Below are 27526 nucleotides of genomic sequence, written 5' to 3'. Positions count from 1 at the left end.
CTCAAAGAACCAGCTTTTGGCTTTGTTGATTTTTGCTATGTCTCTTTTGTTTCTTTTGCATTTATCTCTGCCCTAATTTTTACAATTTCTTTCCTTCTACTGACCCTGGGGTTCTTCATTTCTTCCTTTTCTAGTTGCTTTAGATGTAGAGTTAGGTTATTTAGTTGACTTTTTTCTTGTTTCTTGAGGTGTGCCTGTATTGCTATGAACTTCCCCCTTAGCACTGCTTTTACAGTGTCCCAGAGGTTTTGGGTTGTTGTGTTTTCATTTTCATTCATTTCTATGCATATTTTGATTTCTCTTTTGATTTCTTCTATGATTTGTTCGTTGTTCAGCAGCGTGTTGTTCAGCCTCCATATGTTGGCATGTTTAATAGTTTTTCTCCCATAATTGAGATCTAATTTTACTGCATTGTGGTCAGAAAAGATGCATGGAATGATTTCAACTTTTTTGAATTTACCAAGGCTAGATTTATGGCCCAGGATGTGATCTATCCTGGAAAAGGTTCCATGTGCACTTGAGAAAAAGGTGAAATTCATTGTTTTGGGGTGAAATGTCCTATAGATATCAATTAGGTCTAACTGGTCTATTGTATCATTTAAAGTTTGTGTTTCCTTGTTAATTTTCTGTTTAGTTGATCTATCCATAGATGTAAGTGGGGTATTAAAGTCTCCCACTATTATTGTGTTATTGTTAATTTCCCCTTTCATACTTGTTAGTAATTGTCTTACATATTGCGGTGCTCCTATGTTGGGTGCATAAATATTTATAATTGTTATATCTTCATCTTGGATTGATCCTTTGATCATTATGTAGTTTCCTGCTTTGTCTCTTTTCACAGCCTTTGTTTTAAAGTCTATTTTATCTGATATGAGTATTGCTACTCCTGCTTTCTTTTGGTCTCTATTTGCATGGAATATCTTTTTCCAGCCCTTCACTTTCAGTCTGTATGTGTCCCTCGTTTTGAGGTGGGTCTCTTGTAGACAACATATATGGGGGTCTTGTTTTTGTATCCATTCAGCCAGCCTTTGTCTTTTGGTTGGGGCATTCAACCCATTTACGTTTAAGGTAATTATTGATAAGTACGATCCCGTAGCCATTTTCTTTATTGCTTTGGGTTCGAGTTTATACACCCTTTCTGTGTTTCCTGTCTAGAAAAGATCCTTTAGCATTTGTTGGAGAGCTGGTTTGGTGATGCTGAATTCTCTCAGCTTTTGCTTGTCTGTAAAGCTTTTGATTTCTCCTTCATATTTGAATGAGATCCTTGCTGGGTACAGTAGTCTGGGCTGTAGGTTATTTTCTTTCATCACTTTAAGTATGTCTTGCCATTCCCTCCTGGCCTGAAGAGTTTCTGTTGAAAGATCAGCTGTTATCCTTATGGGAATCCCCTTGTGTGTTATTTGCTGTTTTTCCCTTGCTGCTTTTAAGATTTGTTCTTTGTGTTTGATCTTTGTTAATTTGATTAATATGTGTCCCCTGGAGAAGGAAATGGTAACCCACTCCAGTATTCTTACCTGGAGAATCCCATGGATGGAGAAGCCTGGTAGGCTACAGTCCACAGGGTCGCATAGAGTCGGACACGACTGAGCGATGGAATGGAAGGAGTATTTCGCCTTGGGTTTATCCTGTTGGGGACTCTCTGGGTTTCTTGGACTTGGGTGATTATTTCTTTCCCCATTTTAGGGAAGTTTTCAACTATTATCTCCTCAAGTATTCTCTCATGGTCTTTCTTTTTGTCTTCTTCTTCTGGGACTCCTATGATTCGAATGTTGGAGCGTTTAACATTGTCCCAGAGGTCTCTAATATTGTTCTCATTTCTTTTAATTTGTTTTTCTTTATTCCTCTCTGTTTCATTTATTTCTACAATTCTATCTTCTAGCTCACTTATCCTGTCTTCTGCCTCTGTTATTCTACTGTTTGTTCCCTCCAGAGTGTTTCTGATCTCATCTATTGTATTATTCATTGTATATTGACTCTTTTTTATTTCCTCTAAGTCCTTATTAAACCTTTCTTCCATCTTCTCAATCCTTTTCTCCAGGTTATTTATCTGTAACTCCATTTTGCTTTCAAGATTTTGAATCATTTTCACCACCAAAATTCGAAATTCTTTTTCATGTAGATTCCCTATATCTTCCTCTTTTGCTTGTGTTGGTGGGCATTTATCTTGTTCCTTTACTTGCTGGGTATTTCTCTGCTTCTTCATCTTGCTTATAATGCTTTGCTTGGGGTGGCCTTTCCCTCTTCTAGCCGTTTGTGGAGTTCTCTTTATTATGTAGTTTCCTTGCTGTGTGTGGGGTTGGACAGGTGACTTGTCAAGGTTCCCTGGTTATGGAAGCCTGTGTCGGTGTTCTGGTGGGTGGAGCTGGATTTGTTCTCTCTGGAGTGCAATGAAGTGTCCAGTAATGAGTTATGAGATGTCAGTGGGTTTGGAGTGACTTTGGGCAGCCTGTATATTGAAGCTCAGGGCTAGTTTCCTGTGTTACTGGAGAATTTGCGTGGTATGTCTTGCTCTGGAACTTGTTGACCCTTGGGTTTAGCGTAGGTATGGAGACGTTTGATGAGCTCCTATCGATTAATGTTCCCTGGAGTCAGGAGTTCTTTGGTGTTCTCAGGATTCGGGCTTAAGCCTCTTGCCTCTGGTTTTTGGTCTTATTCTTGGAATAGTCTCTAGACGTCTCTATCTGTCATTTCCAAGGTGGTTCCCTCTGTTTTAGCTTCTGTCTGCTGGTCTCTTCAGTGTCTAATTTCCGCCCTGATACTAGGGGGTGGGTGGACACTTTTTAAGGCTCAGTTGTTCCTGTTCTGGGAAGGGAGGAACGCTGCAGTCGATTATCTCTGGCGTCTGTGGGGAGTGCTCGCAGCGTCTCGGCCACACTGGGTTTGCCCCAGCTCACAGCACGTATGCTGTCCCAGTCTATACTGCACAGGCTCTAGGTTGCTCTGCCGGGAATGGTCTAAGGCCGGCACCGGGTTGTATGCACTTCCCAGGTCTGAGCAGCTCAAGTTCAGGTTCTCAGGTACTCCACAAAGGCGCAGACTTGGTTGGGCCTGCGTTTTGTGCCTTCCCCAGTCCGAGCAGTTCAGGGGACCAGGTGTTTGGCGAGCGCGGTCTCTGCGACTTATCGCCTCCCCAGTCCCCGCCACTCAGTTTTCTGGGTGTACAACCGGCACACCTTCTCAGGGGGATATCGACCGGCCCGAGCCCAAGAAGTCCTGATTAGCAACAAGCCTGTCTGCAGTTTGTATCAGATGCCTTTCTGGGGCCGCGGTTGCCCGCTCCGGCTCTGGCTGCGCTCCCTGCCTGTCTCGGCGGGGGATGGGGGATGGGCCAGCCGCAGCCAGCTCACTCTGCTCAGTCCTTTATTCTGTGAGCGGGGCTGGCCGAGTCATAGGTTAGAGCTTTCCACCTTTTCGTGGGGAAGCTATCCCACAGTCTGCTTTGCTGTCCCCAGTTCTCTCAAATTGTTCTCGCGGTATTCAAGCCCAGTCCTCTCTCTAAGCAGTTCAGCCGGCTCCTCCCTGCCCAGCCCCTGCTGCTAATGGCGTATGCAGGCGTCTGCGCTGCTTCTCCGCTGGGAGTTACCGTTTGGCGGGTAATCTGTGGGTTTTAAAAAAATCTTAAAAAAAAAGAGGGTTATGTGGCCCTCTGAGCTTCCAAGGTTCACCACAGATTCGCCAGTGAGAATGTTTCCTGGTGTTTGGGAACTTCTCTCTTTTTAAAGCCTCCCTTCCTGGGACGGAGCTCCGTCCTTACTTCTTTTGTCTCACTTTTTATCTTTTATGTTTTTTCCTACCTCCTTTCGAAGACAATGGGCTGCTTTTCTGGGTGCCTGACATCCTCTGCCAGCATTCAGAAGTTGTTTTGTGGACTTTACTCGCGTTCAAATGTTCTTTTGATGAATTTGTGGAGGAGAGAGTGGTCTCGCCTCCTATTCCTCCACCATCTTGTTCCGTCTCTCCTGATAATCTTGATTCCAGCTTGTGCTTCATCCAGCCTGGCATTTCACATGATATACTCTGTATATAAGTTAAATTAGCAGGGTGACAATACACAGACTTGACATACTCCTTTCTCAATTTTGAACTAGTCCACTGTTCCGTGTCCAGTTCTAACTGTTGCTTCTTGACCTGCGTACAGATTTCTCAGGAGGCAGGTAAGGTGGCTTTGTATTCCCATCTCCCTAAGACTTTTTCACAGCTTGTTGCAATCCACACAGTCAAAGGCTTTAGCATAGTCGATGAAGCAGAAGTAGATGTTTTTCTAGAGTTCTCAGGGTTTTTCTATGATCCAACAGATGTTGGCAGTTTGATCTCTGGTTCCTCTGCCTTTTCTAAATCCAGCTTGAACATCTGGAAGTTCTTAGTTTATGTACTGTTGAAGGCTAGCTTGGAGGATGTTAGGCATTACCTTGCTAGCTTGTGAGATGAGTGCAATTGTGCGGCAGTTTGAACATTCTTTGGCATTGTGCTTCTTTGGGATTAGAATGAAAACTGACATTTCCCAGTCCTTTGGTTACTGCCAAGTTTTCCAAATTTGCTGGCATATTGAGTGCAGCACTTTCACAGCATCATCTTTAAGGATTTGAAATAGCTCAGCTGGAATTCAATCACCTCCACTAGCTTTATTTGTAGTGATGCTTCCTAAGGCCCAATTGACTTTGCACTCAAGGATATCTGACTCTAAGTGAGTGGTCACACCATCGTGATTATCTGGGTCATTAAGATCTTTTTTGTACAGTTCTTCTGTGTATTCTTGCCACCTCTTCTTAATATCTTCTGCTTCTGTTAGTTCCATACCGTTTCTGTCCTTTATTGTGCCTATCCTTGCATGAAATATTCCCTTGGTATCTCTAATTTTCTTAAAGAGATCTCTAGTCTTTCCCATTCTGTTGTTTCCCTCTATTTTTTTTTTCTTTTTGTGCATTGCTCACCTTGGTTCTTAGAACATACTATTAATAGAACCACAGAAAAATTACTATCTGCCCCTCTCTAAGGGACTTCTCCCAGTCTCTTTTCTTGGCGAGGTTACTTTTCTGCTCTGAACTTTCTGAAGGTGCCCTGTGAGCTCCAGGATATAATCCACCCACATTCAGGGCCTCCCACTGGTTGGCCTTATCTCGGCTTTGTGTCAGTACTCTACCTGCTGAGGAGAAGAAGCTCCTTGGCTGGCTTTCAAAGTGCCCAGGGTTAAAGCCTTTTCTTTAAAGGCATAGCGTCAGGAAGGTTTCTGCAAAAATGCATAAGCTTTCCCTTTTGAGAGTTAATCTGTGCTTCACTATCTGTGTGCTAACAAGGGCTGGAATCTCATGCAGGAGAACAAATTTCAGTGCCACCAGAGCCAGATGGGAACCCAAATGGCTGTACTGCAGAGCGTGAGAGAAAAGGGGAGAGGTGGAGCCTGAGGCACAGGAGAGCACTCTTGGGTCAGTTTCCTGTTGCTGTCTTAACAGATGACCACAGACGCGTTGGCTTAAAATAATGGGACTCCATCATCTCAGGGTTCTAGAGGCTAGCTGTCCAGCCTTGGTATCTCTGGACTCGATCCTAACTGCTGGTCAGTCCATGTTCCTTCTGGAGTCTTTATGGGAAATGGTGTCTCCTAGTGTTTTCCAGCTTCTAGAAGCGGTCTTAATTCCTTGGCTCATGACCCCACATTGCATAGCTTCTTCTCTTCTGCTTCTCTCATTACATCCTTCTTTTCTGACTCTCCTGCCATCCTCTTTCTGTTTTAAAGTCATTATGATTAATCAGACCCGCCAGAGAAATTCAGAATAATCTTCTCATCTGAGACTTTGAACTTAATCTCATGTGCAGTTCCTTTTGACCAGTTAGGTAACATCATTCAGTCTATCATGACTTGTTTAATGGGAGTCACTGCTCCCCATATCAGCTAATGGAGGGCATGCTAGATAGAATATCAGTCTAGTGCAGCCAGATTTTCTGATTTGGCCAGAAGGAGCTAAACCTTTAGGTTTTGACGTGGAATTTTCTGATTCTTTTTGAAGTTCACTGACTCAAATTTTTAAAAATACAACACCAGGTGAACTGACACTGCCCATCCTATGTGGCAGATATATGAGTTTCCTACAACTGCGCTACAAGTGGGCAGAAATTCAACAGAAGTTTACTCTTTGAAAGGCTTGAAACAACAGAAGTTTATTCTTTCACAGTTCTGGAAGCTAGAAGTCTAAAATCAAGGTGTCAGAGGAAGGCCATGCTCTCTCTGAAGGCCCTAGAGAAGGAACCTTCCTGGTATCTTCCTAGCTTCTTGTGGCTGCTGGCAGTCCTCAGCATCCTTGGTTTGGGAGATATATCACTCCAGTCTCCATTATTGCATGGTGTTTTCCCTGCATGTGTCAGTGTTTATGACCAAATTTCTCTTTCCTTATAAAGACTGAAGTCATTGGATTGAGGCCCACCCTCATCCAGCATGACCTGATATTAACTTGATGACATTTGCAAAGACCCTCTAGCCAAGTAAGAACACATTCGCAGCTGCTGAGGCACACACATTTTTGGGGGGGGGGGGTTGGTGGTGATGCAACTCAACCCATAATAACAGTAGGCCTGCTCCCACATGCAGCCTTCAATTCTTAAGCTTGTGATCCCTGCCTCAAGATAGGCACAGAGATGCTTTTCTTTTTTTTTAATGTTTTTTTAAATTAATTTTTATTTGGAGTATAGTTGCTTTACAAGGTTGTATTAAGTTTCTAGTGTACAGAAAAAGGAATCAGCCATATATATACATATATCCCCTCCCTTTTGGATTTCCTTCCCATTCAGGTCACCAAAGAGCATTGAGTAGAGTTCCCTGGGCTAGACAGTATGTCCTTATTAGCTATCCATTTTGTACATAGTATCAGTGGTGTATATGTGTCAGTCCCAATCTCCCACTCCTCGCCCCACCTCCAGAACTGTTGTTCTCTGATAGTAATGACATTGGGTGAAGGTCTGGAAGGAGGCTGATCACACAGGCAGCCCCTGGCCTGGGAGTGCCCTTGAGAGGGGTATCTATGCAGCAAGATCCCCCTTCACTCAGGAAATGGTGCTGGCCCTTCCCCAGCATAGCTATGGTACTGGTCAGCTTGAGTCTGCTTGACACAGGTAGCTCTTGTGCCGAACCCACCTGCGCCGTGCAGTCTGATTCCACTTCTGTTTATTACTTATGCCAGCTCAACCCTTAGCCTTTGAGGAGAAACTCTATATATAGCTCTAGCTCTGATTTTCCAGTTGTCGGTTCTGGCTGCACTTAAGAAACCATTGCATATGTGAAAGTCCTTCTTATTGAATCAGACTTTCCCAGGGCTGAGTTGAGGAGATGGAAGGTAGAGAGGGAACGGTTTGCCTCTCTTGGCTAGGAAAGTAATTTCTTACATGGTTCCTCTCTATGTAGCCCGCTTAAACGTCTCCTTCTGCAACAGAGAGTCCCTAAGCAGGCTCCTAGCCTAACATTTCATGTCAGATAAGTTAAAATCTATCACACAGCTTTGATTGCTTTTATACTGCTATTGGAACAAACTACCATGTATTTGTAGCTTAAATAATACAGATTTATTTTGTTATCTTGTAGTTCTGGAGGTCAGAAGTCTGAAATGGGACTTACTGGTCTAAAATTGAGATATCAGCAGCTGTAGTAGAAACTAACACAACATTGTAAAGCAACTATGTGTGTGCGTGTGTGTGTGCTCAGTCATGTCTGACTCTTTGAGACCCCATGGACATGTCCATGGGATCTTCCAGGGAAGAACACTGGAGTGGGTTGCCATTTCCTTCTCCAATGAATCTTCTGACCCAAGCATAGCACCCACATCTCCTGCATTGGCAGGAGGGTTCTTTACTACTGCACCACCTGGGAAGCCCAAAACAACTATACCCAAGTGAAGAAAAAAAAAAAAAAATTGTCATCAGCCCTGCATTCCTTCTGGAGGCTCTAGAGGAGAATCTGTTTCCTCGCCCTTCCCATCTTGCAGCAGCCTGTCTGCATTCCTTGGTTCACGGCCACCAGTTTCAAAGCGGCAACAGGGGTGGCACTCTTCATATCACACCACTCTTCCCCTCTCTTCCGCCTTCCTCATCTACATATGAGGTCCCTTGTAATTACACTGGACCCACCCACGTAATCCAGGGTAATCTCCCTATTTTAAAGTTAGCTGATTAGCAACCTTAATTCCCCTTCACCATGTAATGACGCAGTCATGGATTCCAGGTGGTAGACATCTTTCAGGAGACTATGCTTCTGCCTACCACATAGACCCAAGAGCTGATGGAGGAGGTAGGTCTGGGGTAACTAGTTTATCCAAGAACCTATTGCTAGTGTGTGTTTGAGGACGCATGCTCAAGTTTTCCATCGCTGTGACCTTTGAAAGGCATGGAGCTCTGAGTTTCATGAATCACATTTCCCCTTCCCACACAAGCCACATACACACGGTTTTATAGTTACCCTGCTACATTGCAAGGTTCTGATTCTTTGGAAAACCAACTTTCCTTTCTTTTTCTGCAGAGGAATCTTACAAAAGCACCATTTTCAACCATCGCTGTCTCCTACTTTGTGTCATGCATACCCAAGGGGTGGGGAAGATTCATTGCAGGGGAGGGCACTGTGTAGAAGGGGCTGTCAGAAGAGGTGAGGGAGGGGCAACTTTTTCAGACAGAAAGTCATTTTTTTGAGCCAATGTGAATGGTCATTTTGGCAATTTAGACTACCATTTTTATGTTTTATCCCTCAGAGGAGGCAAGACTGCTGTAAAATTTTCTCTTCCCATAAAAGCCATCTTGCTGTATATACCCTCTATAGTATTATTCTTTGGGTTTGATTAGCCAAGGAGAAAGAGGCATTTGTGAGCAGGCCTGTGTGTGATCTGGCCTCTCTCTAGATTGTGGGGAGGGAGAGACAGGCTTCTCTTTCTCTCATTCCGCCCTCTCTTAGTCCTCAAAATGACCTGGTTTTCTTAACAAGCATCCTTAGAAATACACTTTATAAAAGGAAGACAATTCCTGTAAGATCAGTTCAGCATAAAGGAATTACCTCAATACTTAAACACTTACACATTGTAAATGATCATAGATGAATTTCTCAGTGGTTTCTTTGTCTGAAAGTTCAAATAGCTGGAGCTAGAAGTCAGAAATAGAAGATAAAAATGAAAAGGAAGATGAAAGTCACATCTAGAAGATGTCAACTCACTGTTATTACCTCAAGGGAGTTCTTTGTTTCATTGCAAAATCACAGTGCTAAAAACTGACATATTATCTTACTCAAGGTCATGTAAAACATACATGGTAAAATTGGGTGGCAGCCGGCCTCATGTTTGCATTCCTCAGTTTTAAAACAATTTGGTATCTTGAGCAGGAAAACCATAAAAACATTTTTTTCCCCTAATAGGTAGAATTTAGCCAAGTTTAAAAGATTAGTTATGAAGATATAGTTTATGGTAATTTCACGCATGAGATTTTCTTTTTAAAAATGTTTTTGTTGTAGTTAATATATGGTATTATATAAATTACAACTGTACTATCTAGTGATTCAGAATTTTTAATGGTAAAAATTTCATTTATAGTTATTATAAAATATTGACTATATTCCCCATGTTGTATAATATACTCTGTAGTTTACTTTATACATAATAGTCTTCACCTCTTAACTCCCAAACCCTATGTTGCCCCTCCGTTCTTCCCTTTCCACTGATAACCACTGCTCTGTTCTCTGTGTTCTGTGAATCTGCTTCTTTTCTATTAGGTATGGAATATACTTTTTATTTTTTATGTGGACTGTTTTTAAAGTCTTTATTGAATTTGTTGTAATACTGTTTATGCTTTGGTTCTTTGGCCATGAGGCATGTGGGAATCTTAGCTCCCAGAGTAGGAATTGAGCCCACACCTCCCACATTGGAAGGTGAAGTCTAACCACTGGACCACCAGGGAAGGCCCTGGAATATTCTTGATCATGGTAAATTTGGGAAGGAGAAATTCACAGCAGGTATCTCTGTCTTGGCTTCTTGGGTTCCTTATGGCCTTGATCCTTGCCTCTTTGGTCACATCAGATGTTTACATCATAGAGGTCCACCCCAGAGCAGCAGTGGTCTTCCAACCCATTGCCATGGTGAGTCTAGTACTCACCCAGGCTCCATCACCTTTATCTGGCAGGATGGGCAGAAGCGCACTCACCCGTTCAGAGAAACCATCCCCAGAGTAGCCAGGAGTTGGGGTGACGTAAGTGTCCTCAGTAATGAGGCAGATGGTGGCCTTCTGAGCTGCTCCTGCGGCCCAAAGGATGCCTGCGAGCGCCGCCGCCAGCGTGTGGTCCTGATCATGCTTGCTTATCCTGCACAAGCTTCAATGCAGAAGGAGGGGAGGAACACATGGCAAAGAACATCACCTAGCTGAGGGCCCGGGGCCTCCACTTTCAGGAACCCTTCTGAGTGCAGGATGGCTCTGTTTGATTCCTTCATCAGCCTGCACTCTGAGAATGTCGAGGGGGGTCTTGTCCTCTCTGCCCCCACGGAATGGGCATCCTCATCCCAGCACGCTATTCCTCTTGTTTCTTCACCCTGTGTATTACGCTCCCCACTGAATCCCCACACTGTCCTCTCTCCTGAACCTCTAGTAGGCTCCATCCAAACTCTCTAACCCCATCACACAGGCCCTTCCAAAGTGCAACCCCAAATAGTCCTCCCAGGTTTATCTCCCAGACTTCCATTTTGCAAACCCTCTGCCCCAGATGGACGGGTCCCCTGGATGTTGTCTCTGCCTTCCACCTCTGTGCTTTTTCTCATGCACTCGTCTGCCTTTAATATGCATGTCCTGTCTGTGCTTTCTGCCTGATCACATCCTACGTGTCATTTGAGGCCACCTTCAGGTTGCCTTAGTGACTTGTAATTTCCTCTGATCTGGCACTCACTGGGTCCAGCATTGTCCTAAGCACCTAACACATATCACCTCGTTTAATCCTTTCAAAAGCTGTGAGGTGGACACTATTATTTCTCCTATTTTAGAGGTAAGGAAAGGAAGACAGGGAGGTTGAGAGGACTGCCCCGAGTCTTCTGCCTTTACAGCAGTAGAGCAGTGACTGGAATGCAGGCAGTGTGCCTCCTGACTTAACCATGAGATTATCCTTAACCATTAGCCCTGTCAAATAATCCCAGTGGGTCTGACTTCCCTGGAAATGAGAGCCAATCTTTATATCAGACACCTGTGCTATGCTCATTTTCTAAATACTTAACATTGACAGCTGTGGTCCTAATGAAGAAACACATGATAGAGGTTAGTGAATGAACTCAGCCCCGATTAATAAAATCCACCTAGCTCTACAATGATACAGAAATGAGTAACAAGAGCCTCATACTCCAAAACCCCAGTGCAAGGTAGAATGAGAATAAAACAAAGTGCTGGGAAACTACAGAGGAAGGGGAGAGAATGTGTGCCTGGGAACATTCAAGAAGGCTTCGTGGAGAGGGTAGATAATAGCAGTTATTCATTACCATTGACTTAATACCAGGTACTGTGCTAAATGCTTTGTTTGTATAGCAAATGTATGTTTCATCTAGACTGCTTGGGATCTCTTTTACTCAGTTCGTGGATACATTCCTGCCATTGCTTTGGGTACTCCTGCTGCTGCTAAGTCACTTCAGTCGTGTCCGACTCTGTGTGACCCCATAGACGGAAGCCCACCAGGCTCCCCCGTCCCTGGGATTCTCCAGGCAAGAACACTGGAGTAGGTTGCCATTTCCTTCTCCAATGTGTGAAAGTGAGAAGAGAAAGTGGAGTCGCTCAGTCGTGTCCGACCCTTAGCGACCCCACGGACTGCAGCCTACCAGGCTCCTCCATCCATGGGATTTTCTAGGCAAGAGTACTGGAGTGGCTTGCCATTGCCTTCTCCGGGGTACTCCTGCTAGTGGCTTGTATTTCTGAAGACCTGGAGCCATCTTCCCTGGAAGTGACTAGGAGTTGTGCCACCTTCCCATAGGAGGGTACATAGTAGATGCCTAAGCGGGGGTGAGAGGTGAAAAGGCCCCCCCCCTTATCTGAAGATGGAGCAGTGCCCACCCAACTACCCCCCACCCCCCACCACCGAGAGCTCCCATGGCTCAGGCGGAGCCTAGCCATCATTGGCAACCACCTGCTTCCTCTACTTCTCTTCCATCCTGAGCCTGTTTTACTCTGCTCTCTTATGGGTTTCTTCTGAGGACATTCATTCCCTTAATAAATCACCTGCATAAAGAATTCCCATCTTTGGCTCTGCTTCTAAGGAACTTGGCAATTCGTGTTCTTAGGATAGATGAGATATTCAGTTCCTGTTTTGGGTGATAACTTATCCTGCTCGAGGGTAGGTAGGTGCCTTTTAATTATTTCTGTTTCTTCTAATAGCAATCATATAGCCTTGCACATGATAGGGGCTTGTTAACATCTAAGAACAAAATAATTTGAACTGATTTTTTAAAAAATAGGCAGCCACCAAACACTGTGCATTGTCAGCCTGATTAAATGGGACGGTGAATTCTCCATTTATGAGGCTTTCATCGCCCCTTTTGTTCTCTCTCTGGAATTGTTAGGTTGGGGCTTCCCATCAAATGTTGTCAGTTGAGCCCACCTGGAGACCTGGTGCTTCATTTTACCTGTCAGGGTGGTCTGCGGTGGAGCATAAAACTGTCAGCATTATTCCTGCAGCTGAACATTGACGGGGGTTCTGGGAGAGCCCTCCCCAGTTGTGAAATCCAGCCCCTCTGGGAGAACCAGGGCCATTTCTGTCTTTTTTTATTTTTTAAGATTTTTAAAAATATGAACTGTGTTTAAAAAGTCTTTATTGAATTTGTTACAATATTGCCTCTGTTTTATGTTCTGGTTTTCCGACTGTGAGGCATGTGGGATCTTAGCTGTCTCTCCAGGGATCAAACCCGTATCCCCTGCATTGGAAGGCAAAGTCTTAACCACTGGACTGCCAGGTAAGTTCCCACTTTTTGCCTTCTGAGTCAAGTCTCCTTCCTGAGGCAACCCAGGGGATTTTCCCTGGTGATTATTTAGCCCATAAAATTTTTCATAAAGTGGTTAATTCTTTTCGAGTCCTTCTCATAGGCCTCTTACCTGAAGAAGTTACAGTCTTTTCCCTTCCTTGTAAACAGAAGGTATTTAATAATGGATCCTTGTACAGCCATCTGAATGGTTCGGACACCTCCCTGAAATAGGAGTGGATGAATAGTGAGGAGCAGGGCTTTACAATGGTATTGGAAACCTTAGGGCCCACATTATACAAATGAACTCTTGGAAATGGATGTCATCATTTATTCTTCTCGGCAGCCTTTTCCCTCCTGATGCACAGCATCTCTAGGCTTAGCAAAGGGACACTGCACTCTACAATGCCATACCTCCCCATGGTCTATGGCCGGGTGCCATGACCAGACTAGAATCTGCAATGACTTGCTTCTCTGTGGAGCATTGTAGACCAGCACCCCAAGTTGTCTGTCTTCCTCTGTCCTACCTTCACGGTGCTCCTGTCTCACATTCAACTTTGAGATTTGCAGGAAGTAAGGAGCTAGTCAGCTAGCTCCTGAAATTCTGTGTGGCTAATGATCAATGATATGAATGATTGAGGTTTTAAAACAAATCAGAAATTCCTAGATCTCTCTCTACCTCTAAATTCTTAGCGATGCTTAGGACTTTGAAAGAAGAGCTAGGAAAACCAGAATCTGGAAGAGGGTAGGGAGAAGTTTCGGAGAAGGCAATGGCACCCCACTCCAGTACTCTTGCCTGGAAAATCCCATGGGTGGAGGAGTCTGGTAGGCTGCAGTCCATGGGGTTGCTAAGATTCGAACACGACTAAGCAACTTTACTTTCACTTTTACGCATTTGAGAAGGAAATGGCAACCCACTCCAGTGTTCTTGCCTGGAGAATCCCAGGGACGGGGGAGCCTGGTGGGCTGCTGTCTATGGGGTCGCACAGAGTCGGACATGACTGAAGCGACTTAGCAGCAGCAGCAGGGAGGAGTTTGAGACTTTATGACATCCTTGATAGTGTGTGAGAATTTTCAACACACTAAGTCTGTTATCATTTACGGTTACATTTTAAATTATAAACATGTTTCTACATTTGATTATAATGAAAACATGCATTTATATAGAGGAGGATGATAGGAAACACAGGGAGCATAGAATTAAAAAAGAGATCACCTGTGCTTACCTTTCCCACTTGCAACGCAAAAGCCAGGTCAGAAAAAGGCTCATGAAACTGGAAATAGGCCCTTGTCCAGTCAGAGCTGAAGACCTGGATGGTATTTCCAAAGAGGGTCTGGCGCAGTTTCTGAAAAAAGGGAAACAAACGGTTCAAAGGGTATTCTTCCTAGACACAGCCCTTAGCAAACAGCCCTAAGCCAGGTGGTGAAATCACGGAGGTGGGCCTGTCGCTTTCCTAGAGTCAGGTTAGCATATTACTCTGTTCCTCTGGGCATGATTGTCCAGCCCTCTGCATAAGGTTTGCATCAGGTTCACTTAGGACACTTTATCCTGAAGGCCCAGAGTGTCAACTCTGCACCTGCTGCCCCCATCTGAGTTTTGTCCCTGTGTCTGTCTCACCTTCCAATGCCAGCCATCTTCCCTGTTCACTCTTACCATCTGTGATAAGTCTGCTGTTCTGTTCTCATGCCTCTTGTCCCTCCATCCATGACTCTGGAATCTCTACCTCTCCTGCCTTTGGGTCTTTCTCTCTTGCTCCGGAAAAAGGGAGTAGGCAGGCCTCTATGATTGTAACCTGAGTGTGATAATGGTGTAAATGGTATTCAACAAGCAGCCTCTGTTCTTGCCCTAGAATCTTGTTTTTTTCTGGATACTCTGCAGCATGTTGAGATTAGACAGGGTCTTTTAGAAAATCCCAGAAAGCCTTTGTAAACCAAACACATGATGAAAAGGGAATGCCTTTATAATCAGAGACACAAGAATCTTTTAGTATGTGTTAGGTCCTATGTGGGGTATAGATACGTAAAGAGTCTAACCTTGCAACCATGTGCAATAAAGAATGTGTGACATTCCATTAGACAAAGTGCCAGGAGTGAAGACAACTTCTGACTGAAGCAGTCAGTGAAAGCTTCGTGGAAGAGGTGGCATTTGAACGAGGCTGGCAAATGACATCTAGTATTTATTGGGCATTTTCTGTGTGCCAGGACTGGGCTAAGTGCTTTGAGTTCATTGTGTTAATTTAATTCTTTGAGAAAGCTACCATTATTATCCTCCTTTTACAAGAAAGTATTTGCATAAGATCACCCAGCCAGAAGAAGTTGAGCTGGGATTCACACCCAGTCTAACAGCACTGATCCACCTTCCAGCTTAAATCCTGTATGTGCCATCCTTATGACTGTTGCCATTTTTATGTGCTGATCATTATTGAGTTAATATCGCTCATTAGCTCGGGCCACTCTTTGATAATTTAAGAAAACATTTAAAATGTTTATTTAAATATTTAAAAGGACCCTTTACACCATGTCCTTAATTGGGAATCAAAATCACTTGCCATAATAAAAAATAGAGAAAAGCAAACACCATATGTTAATGTATATATAAATGAAACCTAGAAAAATGGTACTGATGAACCTATTTGCAGGGCAGGAATAGAAGCGCAGACATAGAGAATGGACTTGTGGACACAGTAGCGGAAGGAGAGGGAGGGACGAATTGAGAGAGTTGCATTGACATATATATACTGCTAAGTCACTTCAGTCGTGTCCGACTCTGTGTGACCCCACAGACGGAAGCCCACCAGGCTCCCCCGTCCCTGGGACTCTCCAGGCAAGAACACTGGAGTGGTTTGCCATTGCCTTCTCTGATATATATACTACCGTGTGTAAAATAGCTAATGGGAAGCTGCTGTACAGCACAGGGAACTCAGCCCAGTGTTCTGTGATGACCTAGAGGAGTGGGGTGGGGGAGGTTGGGAGGAAGGCTCAAGAAAGAGGGATATATATACACATATGGCTGATTCATGTTGTTGCACAGCAGAAACTAACAGAACAGTATAACACAATTATAATCCAATTAAAAAAAACTGTACAGAACAGTGACCAAAGTAAACCCATAAATATATAATAGGAATAAAATGATCTTATTGAATCATGCTAGAAACTATTTTCTATGAAGTCTCTGACAGAACCCTGCTGCTGCTGCTGCTAAGTCGCTTCAGTCGTGTCCGACTCTGTGCGACCCCACAGATGGCAGCCCACCAGGCTCCGCCGTCCCTGGGATTCTCCAGGCAAGAACACTGGAGTGGGTTGCCATTTCATTCTCCAAGAAGAAACCCTGCACTGTTCTTAATTAAAAAGGGAGATGGTGGTGGTGGTTTAGTAGCTAAGTCACGTGCAACTCTTGTGACCTCATGGACTGTAGCCCACCAGGCTCCTCGTCCATGGAATTTCCCAGGCAAGAATACTGGAATGTGTTGCCACTTCCTTCTCTAGGGGATCTTCCTGATCCAGGAATCAAACCTAGTCTCCTCCATTGCATGTGGACTCCTCCATTGGAGGTGGATTCCTTACCTACTGAGCTACAAAGGAAGACGTGAATGTGTCCTGCCCCTTACCTGGTTTTCTCCCTGGCCTGCCAGGGTGAAGAGGGAACTGACTTTTCATGACGCAACTCCATGTTATTCAATGTCACTTACTGCCACAGCCCCAAACACCCCATATTCCAGCCCAAGGACACGTCCCACACTCTGCAACAGACCACACAATGGCCTGTCACTTGTAAAGGAGTGGAGGCTGGGCAGAGAGGAAGACCTACAAATGCGCACACATGGTACCAGGGTATCTAGGGACAGTGAGCAGTTCATTGAGACTATAACATTGTGTGTGTGTGTGTTCCAGGGTCATGGGGCAGAAAGTTAGTGGAAGCTCAGACTGGAAAGTACCTTGAATCTGTTTCTGGACAGAAAACAGAATCTGTTTTGAACAGCATGCTCAGGCATTTGGAGCTAGTTGAAGAGTGTGGACAAACGGAATATGGAACACAACTGATCCAGAGCCAGAGTGCCTCTTCTCAGCAGTGCACAGAGCAAACCCTGATGGCTTCCAAGAAGGACACATGCAGGAGAAGCATGCATCTGGAACAGTCTTCTCAATGTCAGACCGGGGTCTGCTTCCATGCGTCCATGCATATTAAGTCACTTCATTTGTGTCCAACTCTTTGTGATCCCATGGACTGTAGCCCGCCAGGTTCCTCTCTCCAAGGGATTCTCCAGGCAAGAATACTGGAGTGGATTGCCATTTCCTTCTCCAGGGGATCTTCCAGATGCAAGGATCGAACCCATGTCTCTTGCATCTCCTGCATTGGCAGGCGGATTCTTTACCACTAGTGCCAACTGTGGCTGGAGTTTATTTCCTGGCCACCCCGCTCCTACCTTAGAAAGAAAAGACCGTCTCGACAGAGAAAAAGGAGTCAGCAAGGCCATCAAAGTCTGTATATCAAGAGAGTCCCTTGGACAGAAAGGAGATCAAACTGGTCAATCCTAAAGGAAATCAGTCCTGAATATTCATTTGAAGGACTGATGCTAAAGCTAAAGCTCCAATACTTTGGCCACCTGATATGAAGAGCTAACTCACTGGAAAAGATTCAGGTGGACTCCTGAATCCTGGGAAAGATAGAAGGCAGGAGAATAAGGGGACTACAGAGAATGAGACGGTTGGATGGCATCACCAATGCAATGGACATGAACTTGGGCAAACTTCAGGAGGTGGTGAGGGATACGGAAGCCTGGTGTGCTGCAGTCTATGGTGTCGCAAAGGGTCGGACATGACTTAGCGACTGAACAATACAGAGAAAAAGAGGCAGATGCATTTCAGAGTGAGAAAGAGCCCAAAACTGCGCTTGAGGGAAAATGATATGTCCCTTGTCTGTCAAGGGGAGGGAGCAGAAGACACAAAGGCTACTCTTGGAAGACAGAATCGGTGTGCACTCTAACCAAAAACGGTCACCAACTCCTGGGCAGAGGACTGAATATGGATGGGAAGTGTTTGCCTGACATCAAGACTGCATAGCACAGGAGGAAAATGGCTCACTCCTGACTCCAGGGCTGAGAAGCCCCTGCTCTGCTCCTTGCTGACCAATTGCCAAACCTAAGATTTCCTTTGCTTCTTCTGAAACGGGGATAACCCCTGGCTCAGCCCCTATCCCTGAAATGGAAAGCTATCCCGCTGCAAGAGAAGATGTATGAAAAGGACTCTGGGAACCATAAGTGCTGTTATTACCTCTGTGAAAACACAGTCTGTCTATGCTGGAACGTCTTTATGCTGCATGGAAGAAAGTTCCAGCCCAGATGGAAGAAGACCACAGATTGGCAGGAATAAGGGAGGAGAAGCCGTGGATAATGTGACAGACCGTCAGAACTAAGGAAGCTTAGAATTCAAATTCAGTCGAAAAATTCAGTAAGCCAAATCAAACTCCTGTTTATGTTGCCCTTCCAACTTAGGGAGCATTGCCATCCAGATGCATCTTGGGGAGGCCTAGAGCAGAGGGGCTACAGGCCCCTCGGGGTAGCCCCCACTGGCCAGCATGGCAATGAAGATGACCCACCTTACTTATGTAACACTGACTTTGAAAAAAAATTTTATTGGGGTATAGTTGATTTACAATGTTGTATTAGTTTCGGGTGTATAAGAAAGTGAATCAATTATCCGTATGCAAATATCTACTCTTTTTTTAGATTCTTTTCCCATATAAGTCATTACAGAGTATTGAGAAGAGTTCCCTGTGCTATACAATAGGCCTCTGTGCATGTGTCTATGTGTGTGTGTTAGTCATTCAGTCATGTCTGACTCTCTGCGACACTGTGGACAGGATTCTCTGTCCTTGGGAGTTCCCAGGCAAGCATACTGGAAGGGGCTGCCATTCCCTTCTCCAGGGGATCCTCCCAACCCAGGGATCAAACCCAGGTCTCTTGCATTGCAAACAAATTTTTTTACCAACTGAGCCACCAGGGAAACCCACAATAGATCCTTATTAGATATCTATTTTATATGAGTGATAGTCACTCAGTTGTGTCCGACTCTTTGCAACCCCGTGGACTGGAGACTGCCAGGCTCCTCTGTCCGTGGAATTCTCCAGGCAAAAATACTGGAGATATTTCTCCAAAAATACTGGAGAATTAATATAATTTCCTTCTCCAGGGGATCTTCCCGACCCAGAGTATCTTTATATTATGTATATGTTATATATGCTGCTGCTGCTAAGTCACTTCAGTCGTGTCCGACTCTGTGTGACCCCATAGACGGCAGCCCATCAGGCTCCCCCGTCCCTGGGATTCTCCAGGCAAGAACACTGGAGTGGGTTGCCATTTCCTTCTCCAATGTGTGAAAGTGAAAAGGGAAAGTGAAGTCTCTCAGTCATGTCTGACTCGTAGCGACCGCATGGACTGCAGCCTACCAGGCTCCTCCGTCCACGGGATTTTCTAGGCAAGAGTACTGGAGTGGCTTGCCGTTGCCTTCTCCGATATGTTATATATAGTAGCGTGTATATGTCATTCTCCCAGTTTATCCCCCCCAACACTGACTTTCATATCAATATAATTTGTAACAAGATTAACCTGACACATAGTAAACAATACATATATTTTATGGTGCCTGGTAACTAGACACAAATGGTAAATGGTCCTAATAAATGACTGTAATGAGTATTATTGTTTAACACAGTCAGGCGGGGTTTGTAGTTTTTCTCTCTTTACCTTGTTAGTTTTCTACGAATACTTACCTCTCTTTCCTGATTGCTGTGATGATAAAAAGGATGATGATCATTATTTCTCTCTCTCTCTCTCTCTCTCTCTCACACACACACACACACACACACACACATGCACGCACCCACAGATCATTCTTCCCAACAGATTCATTTCCTTACCCTGACTAGGCCTTGTCCCTTGTCCCTGGGCTTAGAGTTTCCCTGTGACCACCTGTCTCTATCCGTTGCTCAGCCACATCACTGTACTTCACAACTTGAAGTAGAATAATTCTCTTTGAAGTTCCTTCCCTGAATCCTTTCCTGCTTTAGAAATTGCTGGACCATTGCAGAATCAGAGAATTTGGAACTAGTGAGTCCTAAGACATTTCTAAATCAGCTCACCAAGTAGAACAGTAATCTCTAGACCTGGTCATGTTCACTGTCAGTTTCTCAACATCTGGTGCACTACCTGGTACACAGTAGGCTCGCAAGAAGTATTTGTTGAATAAAAATCTAATTTGGCCCTTTCATTTTACAGGTGAAGAACTTGGAGCCCAGAGCAGTGAAGTGGTATGCCCAAGGTCACATAGCTAGTAAATGGTACTGCCAGGTCTCAAATGCAAACCTTTCAGCTGGCACCAGTCAGGGTCCCAGCAGGAAACAGATGGCACTCAAGTCAGGATAATTGACTTGAGGGAAGTTTAATTCATGGACTGTTTACAAGGATGATGGCTGCATGTGGGGAAACCACAAGGGCTAATGTAGAGTGCCAGAGCTACCAAGAATGAGAAGTTGTTATGTCTCCTAGACCTGGAGGTGGAGAAGGAAGAAAAGAGTCCTGGGGAAGCACTGCCTTCAAAGGAGAAAGATTCTGCCAGCTTGCTCAACCTGACATCATTTGCATCCCTCCGTCCAGGGCTCCCATTGTTCAATCTCAACAGGAAGTCAGAGGAGGGAGCCCTATTGATGAAATGAGTACAGCTCACTCTCCTGGGCAATAAGCAGAGTGGCAAGGGGTAGAACAAGAGCTTGAAGGGGCACACGGATGATATCCACTCTCCTGTACTGAGATGCTTCTCTTGGAGATTGTCCAGAGGCAGTGAATTAATTAGTTAAATAAACATCTACTCAAGAGCATCTATTAGACCCATGCTGACAAAGGTCAGCCAGACCTCTGTCGATAAAGGTCTAGGAGATCCAACCAGTCCATTCTAAAGGAGATCAATCCTGGGTGTTCATTGGAGGGACTGATGCTAAAGCTGAAACTGCAATGCTTTGGCCACCTCATGCGACGAGTTGACTCACTGGAAAAGACTCTGATGCTGGGAAAGGTTGGGGGCGGGAGGAGAAGGGGACGACGGAGAATGAGATGGCTGGATGGCATCACCGACTCTGTGGACATGAGTTTGAGTGAACTCCGGGAGTTGGTGATGGACAGGGAGGCCTGGCGTGCTGTGATTTATGGGGTCGCGGAGAGTCGGACACGACTGAGCCACTGAACTGAACTGAACTGAGTCAAGGCTATGGTCTTCCCGTGGTCACATACAGTTGTGAGAGCTGGACCATGAAGAAGGCAGAGCAATGAAGAATTGATGCCCTCGAACTATGGCGCTGGAGAAGACTCTTGAAAGTCACTTGGACAGAAAGGAGATCAAACCAGTCAATCTTAAGGGAAATCAGCCCTGAATACTCATTGGAAGGATTGATGCTGAAGCTGAAGCTCCAGTATTTTGGTCATCTGATGTGAACAGACACATTGGAAAAGTCCCTGATGCTGGAAAGGATTGACGGTAGAAGAAGAAGGCATCAGAGGATGAGATGGCTGGATGGCATCACCGATGCAATGGATGTGACCTTGGGCAAACTTTGGGAGATGGTGAGGAACAGGGAGGCCTGGTGTACGATCCATGGGGTCACAAAGAGTCTGACGTGACTGGGCAACTGAACAGTAACAGCATGCTGGAGTGACCAGGCTCTGGTAACTTAAAAGCAACCCATTGCCTGTTATCCTCTGTTAGAGCTTCATTCTTCTGGGTCTCCCTCAGAATATTTTGATCTCCCACATTACATTTTTTAGATGATCCTGCTGGGTGGCATTCCAAATAACCACTAGGCAAACCCCTAGTTTTGTTTATTGGCTGCTGATGAAAGAGGCAAGAGGAATGTGTTCCAGGCTGGGTCCTGCAGAAGGACTGGCTCTGGAGGAGGATGGAAGTTGCTGCTGGTGGGAAGATCAGCAGCTGTGGGGAGGAGGGGGCGGGAAGAGGGTGAGATGGGGGAGGGGATGAGCCCTGAGGAGGACTCTCACCTTCTCCGAGGACCTCACCTGGGTCAGCAGCCTGGCCGGTCATTCATTCCACCACACGCACTGTAAGATGTGAGGCTGGGGAAGGGAGAAGGCGGTGGAACTGGAAATAGGGCAGCAAAAAGCGAGAAACAGGAGAGTTAGAGACAGCGAAGGGGCCTTGTGTGCATTGCCCACCCCTTACTTTCTCAACAGATTCCCAGCAAAAAGCGTGTGCCAATGTCAGGAAGTCCCATGCATCCCCATTCCAAGCGGAGGGGACAGCGAGAGTAGCAGGACGATGACAAAAGGCGCTCCCATGTGAGAATGAGGATCCAATCACTGAAAATTTGCCAGGCAGCTACACTGCCAAAATGTTCCATTAGCGCTGGTCTGATCAAGCTTCTAGACTGACTCCTGGACATGCGTATTCAGAGTCCCAAGGCTCATCATCTTGAAATCCCAGGGTATGTTTAATTAATGCTGCTGCTGTTTAAAGGACACATTATCATCTGGTCCTGATAATTGGAATTCGTCCAAATTCAGCTTTTTTGAAGAAAAATCAATTCTCTCTTCTGGGACTTCCTTAACACTCCATCAAGTCTGATTCTTTTGTCTCCAAGCCTCTTCCAAAGGGAGAGAATTATCTTGGAAAAGTCACTGAGGAGGTCTCCAATTGCATTATGTCTGTGTTTGCAGACAAGTGGGAAAATTCAGACCCGGGCTCACTGGCCTCCACAGTATAGAGAGAAAATAGAAGACTTTGGAAACATCGGTGACTGCCTCTTTTTTTTTCTCCTATTTTTAAAATGCATAAAGGTATTATGGTGAAGGACAGGGAAGCCCTGCTGCAGTTCATGGGGTCACAAAGAGTTGGACATGACTGAGTGACTGAACAACAACAAAGATTATTCATTAAAAACCTTGTACAGTAAAATACAGATACACTCAGCCCTCTGTCTCTGAGGATATTGGGGGGCCGATGGTAGTCAGTTCAGTTCAGTCGCTCAGTCATGTCCAACTCTTTGCGACTCCATGAATCACAGCACGCCGATGGTACTAGGCAATTTTATATAAGGGACTTGAGTGTGGTGGGGGTTGGTTTCCTCTGGGGGGTTCCTGAAACCCATCCCCCAGGATACTGAGGGATGACTTCAGCTGCCCTAACTACTGTTCCTATAGCACATCGTAGGCAGAATAACCATGGAGGCTGGAGACTCTAACAGGATGACACTTTACCTATCTTAATTATTCAAAAGGAGAGTGATAAACTAGATGCCTGAGATACAAGTTAAAGCACCATCCAGGGGCTGGACCACCAATGAGCCAAGTACTGCGTCTCTGAGAGCCCTGCTGGCCTGTCTGCCTGGGACATCTGGCATTCGAGCATAAGGGGGAAGGTGGGTTGAGGCAGAAAGATCTGTGATGATGAGAAAGAGCACACATGCCTCTCAGCATGTTTGTACCACAACTCTGGCAGTGGAGAGAGTTGCTCCGTGAAGCCTGTGAGGATGTGCATGAAGATGAAGAAAGAACATGGGGGCTATAGTCTGTGTGTGATGATGTCCCATCTGGGAACCTGAAGAACGGTTATGGGTTATGTTGAGGTTGGAAATACTGCAGTAAGGGCCAGCCTGGCCTCGGGGCTCACAAAGCAGGTGTAGACTGTGAGGTTCCCCCAGAAAGGGGTCCAGCCCCCACCCCTCCCTCCCAGCAGGGATCCTGCCTGTAGGGCACAGACTGCAGAACTTTCTGTCCATGGTGGTCTGACTGCAGCCTTGCTGGTCTTTGCCCGGATGGTCAGGCTCGTCCTGGGTGTGTTCTAAGAGTATACCTAGGTGCAGGGCAGCGTGTCCTCAGGAAGAAAGTACCTCTTCCTACTTTTGTTCTTAGGGCCTCAAAGAGAGGTCTCTGCCTAAGTCTCGAGAATATAGTCTGAGGGGATGGGCTGGATGTGGAGAAATTATCCCTGATGTTCACTGTGATTGAAAGGGCAAATATTGGAGGACAATCCTGTTGGAAGGATCGCTCAGGCTCACTGGTGCTTTTTTTCCTTTCCTCGATCCCTGGCTTTGCTTCCCCAGGTCCCAACCATGCCTCATTGACCATGACAGCTGGTCCTTTGGCCACTTGCCAAGACATTGCCCCCAGGCCAAACAAGGAGATGTGGCTGGGTCCCTGCCTCAGCCCCTCGCCCCCACCTTGGTCACGGTTTGAATGGAGCAAATGGTCCCTGGAAACAGCAGCTTCCAGATCCACTTGGATTCTCAAACTTTTAGGTTCTCTTCAAATCTGACTATTAGTTGGCACCCCAGAAAGTGTTTCCTCCTTGGGATCATGTGTTTGCTGCAGGACTGAGAAGAAGGTTCCCCATCTTCCTCCTGTCCACACAGCACAGGGGTCCTGTCTCCCACACCTACCTCGTTTTTCCACCTTTGCTGTCTTTATCATCTACCCCATCCTACCTTATATTTGCTAACACCCTCATGCCTTCACATTTAGCGGTCAAATTGAGGAAGTCAATAAAGAGAGACTCTCAAGAGTTTGGGAAGGAAAGACTGTAACATCACCAGTGTCCTTGAAAACTACCACGCATAAGTCATTTTCATTATATTCTCCTTTAGCGATAACAACTGTCCGTAGTCTTATCTTCCATAATACTCTCACATGACAGCCGATTAGATTCCCCCAGCCTTGTTGTTTGGGGAAGATTACGTTTCGTTTCATGTTTAATTGACAAGCTATACTTACTGTGGCCATTGCTAGGGAGACAGGGAAGCCGCCCGATTTTGAAGAGATGATAGAGGGTTTGGGAACAGAACAAAGGCTACTTGATGGCAAACGTCCTTGTCCTCTTGGCTGAGGCCGTCCTGTTCCATCTTCAGTTTCACCAGCAGATATACCGTCACCTTCATGATTCTGTGTAAAATGCCACAACCACCAAAAAACAAAGCAAACAGCTGGTGATGACCTTTTACTTCGCTTTCCTTCTTTTCTCTTTCTCCCTGAAATATCAGTGTTCATGAAATGTTGTCTCCCTTTTAGAGATGTCTGAAAATGATCATAAATAGATATAAAAGAGGCAGAAAAATCCCAGTGTCTGTGTCAAAGGGGTTCTCCCAAGTTTTATGTGACTCGATGAAGTTAAGTGTAACTATGGAAACGTAGTTAATGCTATCAAGACCTTGACTTGAAGTGATGTTTATAGACAATTGTAAATGTTACTGTCTCTTGTTTTGAGGAGACAACATTTTATAAACAATGAGTGAATCTAGTCTATATGAAGTATTTCTCATTATACTGTTAACTGGCCAATAAACAAAGTCAGGTTACCTTCTTTAATTCTCTCAGATTCCTTATCCCTAGCAAGTGAGTGCAATGATTTTCTTCCTGAAAAAAACCACTCCCTATCTTTAAGGGAAAAAAAATCCATTTTTACTTTTCTTAACTGATTTTTACAGCATTTAAATATAAGATAGCATCAGTTCTTCTTCCACTTGGTTTAGACTTCTATCCTAATGTCATGAAACATGTCTGACCACTTGGTAGCTGAAACATGAAGGAAACTGCCTTCCTTGTTTTCTGGATTCCTAGAGGCTAAGATACTTTATCTCAGAAACACAGCATCCCAGTCATAGACGACTAATGGGATAAGATGCATTTTATAAATCACATGGAAAATCTTTAGATTTGTAGCAGGGGGCTTCCCCCACCTTGTGGAAAGCTTAACTCAACATTTATTTATTTTTTTCCTTACAAAGATTATTTATCTTTTGACTATTCTATTCCCCCAAATGAGAGTTAGCTCCATTTAATACTTCTAGGACTGAAATAGAATTATTCTTTCTCTGACTGTAATGTAGACTGGCTAAGAGAGTTTCAGCAGAAATAATAAGGTTTTTGATCATATGTTACTTGGAGCAAGGTGCTTTAGTGCTATAGTTAAAATATTAATAATTCAATTAGTGCCAGGAAAATCACCTTAATATTTTGTGCAGTGTTTGTTCAGTGATTGAATTAATATCTGAAATACAAAGCCCGTTACATTCTAACCTTTTCAGGTGACAGGAGAGGAAAACATCTTTCATCTTATATTGTATAACAGATTTTAAAATATATTTTAACATCTGAATTCAGTCATCTTTTCCTTATTTGAAGATAGTGAAGGAAAACAATTTTTCAGGAGCTGAATCAATATGATAACTATTTTCAGAGCTACTTTTCTTCAGGATCACTGAAGCACTTGGATGTCAGAATCTAGTGCTATTTCACAAGTGTAGGAACTCTAGAGTCTCATATGATTTTTATTTTCAAAAATAATAACCATATGGTGCTTTTAATGATGCAAAGTAGCTCTTAAAAGTAAGAAGAGATTTTTATGAAAAAAGAAAGCACAAGAACAGATCTCCAACAGGGTTTCCAGTTTTGTGTTTTCACACATTAAATGCCGAGTGCCCTAGTGATATTGCATGCACAGAATAATGGAGATTATGCTGTTAATGTGATTGTTTGAAGAAGCAACCAGAGGAAAACACTCTGGCTTTGAGAAAAGTAATTACCTGAGAAGTTGTATTATTGGTTCCCAACCTATAAATGAAAGAGAAAACATCAAGAAAATTACTCACTCTATTCAACCCTTATTCCCTCAAACCTCCTCAACCTCCACTTTGCTTGGGATCCTTTTTCTGCAAACAGTTATACCTGAAGCATTTTAAATGTAAATCTGTAATGGAGACTTCTCACATAGTAAGTTAAAAGTTGGTTGTTTAGCCACGTAAAATCCCCCTGGTTCTAGGGGGTCTTCCCTGGTGGCTCAGTGGTAAAGAATCCGCCTGCCAGTGCAGGAGACAGTGGTTCCATCCCTGCTCCAGGAAGATCCCACATGCCTTGGAGTTGTGCGCCAAAACTGTTGAGCCTGTGCTCTGAAGGCCAGGAGCCATACAGCCCATGCTCTGCAACAAATGAAGTCACTGCAATGAGAAGCCTGCACACCACAACAAGAGAGTAGCCAGTGTAGCCAGGAAGAACCCCAAGACCAAAAATAAATATATAAAATTAAAAAAAAGAAATCCCTCTGGTTCTAGAGGATTGAGAAAATGAGAACATCTTACCTGTGATAACTAAAGATTTCCCTCCATTTGTCAAGAAATAAAATCTTTCTAGTTATCTCCTCTAAATCCAGCCCTTGGGAGTTTTGTGCCTCATCTGAGGGCTCCATAACTATTAGATAATGTAAAGAATTGGAAGAAGGAAGCTGTTCAAATGGGAAAGAGAGTGGGCTGGCAGTGAAATGAGCTGGCTGGCAAAGATGCCCAGGTGACGTGTGTACAGTCCCTACCTTTTGACCAATGAGGAGATCACATCACACAGTTGCAGCTCTGGGCTTTTTGTAAGACCTTGCTATCAGATCATGATTAAACTTTCATTAGGGGTGGAATACTTCTGTTTTTCTTCACTGTAAGGATACCATGAATGTTTAATCCAAGACACAGATTTATAAACAAAAGGATTGCAATTACTTATCTGTATCAAAGCAACTGGGATAATTTAATTGATGAGAGA

At 44.5% G+C, this 27526-nt stretch overlaps 1 protein-coding gene across 1 annotated transcript in view; it reads right to left on the bottom strand.

Moving 5' to 3' along the window:
- Nucleotides 1-27182, bottom strand: part of MINDY4B (MINDY family member 4B) — a 51198-nt gene extending 24016 nt beyond the window's left edge. The window contains exons 1-7 of the mRNA XM_055420183.2: nt 27076-27182; nt 26524-26551; nt 24716-24883; nt 14168-14287; nt 13075-13166; nt 10162-10327; nt 9046-9111 (exon numbers count right to left, since the gene is read on the bottom strand). Coding sequence (XP_055276158.2) covers nt 9046-9111; nt 10162-10327; nt 13075-13166; nt 14168-14287; nt 24716-24883; nt 26524-26551; nt 27076-27182 — 747 coding nt within the window. The remainder of the gene's footprint in view (nt 1-9045; nt 9112-10161; nt 10328-13074; nt 13167-14167; nt 14288-24715; nt 24884-26523; nt 26552-27075) is intronic.
- Nucleotides 27183-27526: the final 344 nt, after the last annotated feature.

The sequence above is a fragment of the Moschus berezovskii genome, chromosome 1 (genome assembly GCF_049115385.1).
Source record: "Moschus berezovskii isolate FMDL1 chromosome 1, NW_MosBer_1.0, whole genome shotgun sequence".
Taxonomy (NCBI): domain Eukaryota; kingdom Metazoa; phylum Chordata; class Mammalia; order Artiodactyla; family Moschidae; genus Moschus; species Moschus berezovskii.
The sequence above is the reverse complement of the archived record's forward strand: the minus strand, read 5'-3'. Positions and strand labels throughout refer to the sequence as shown.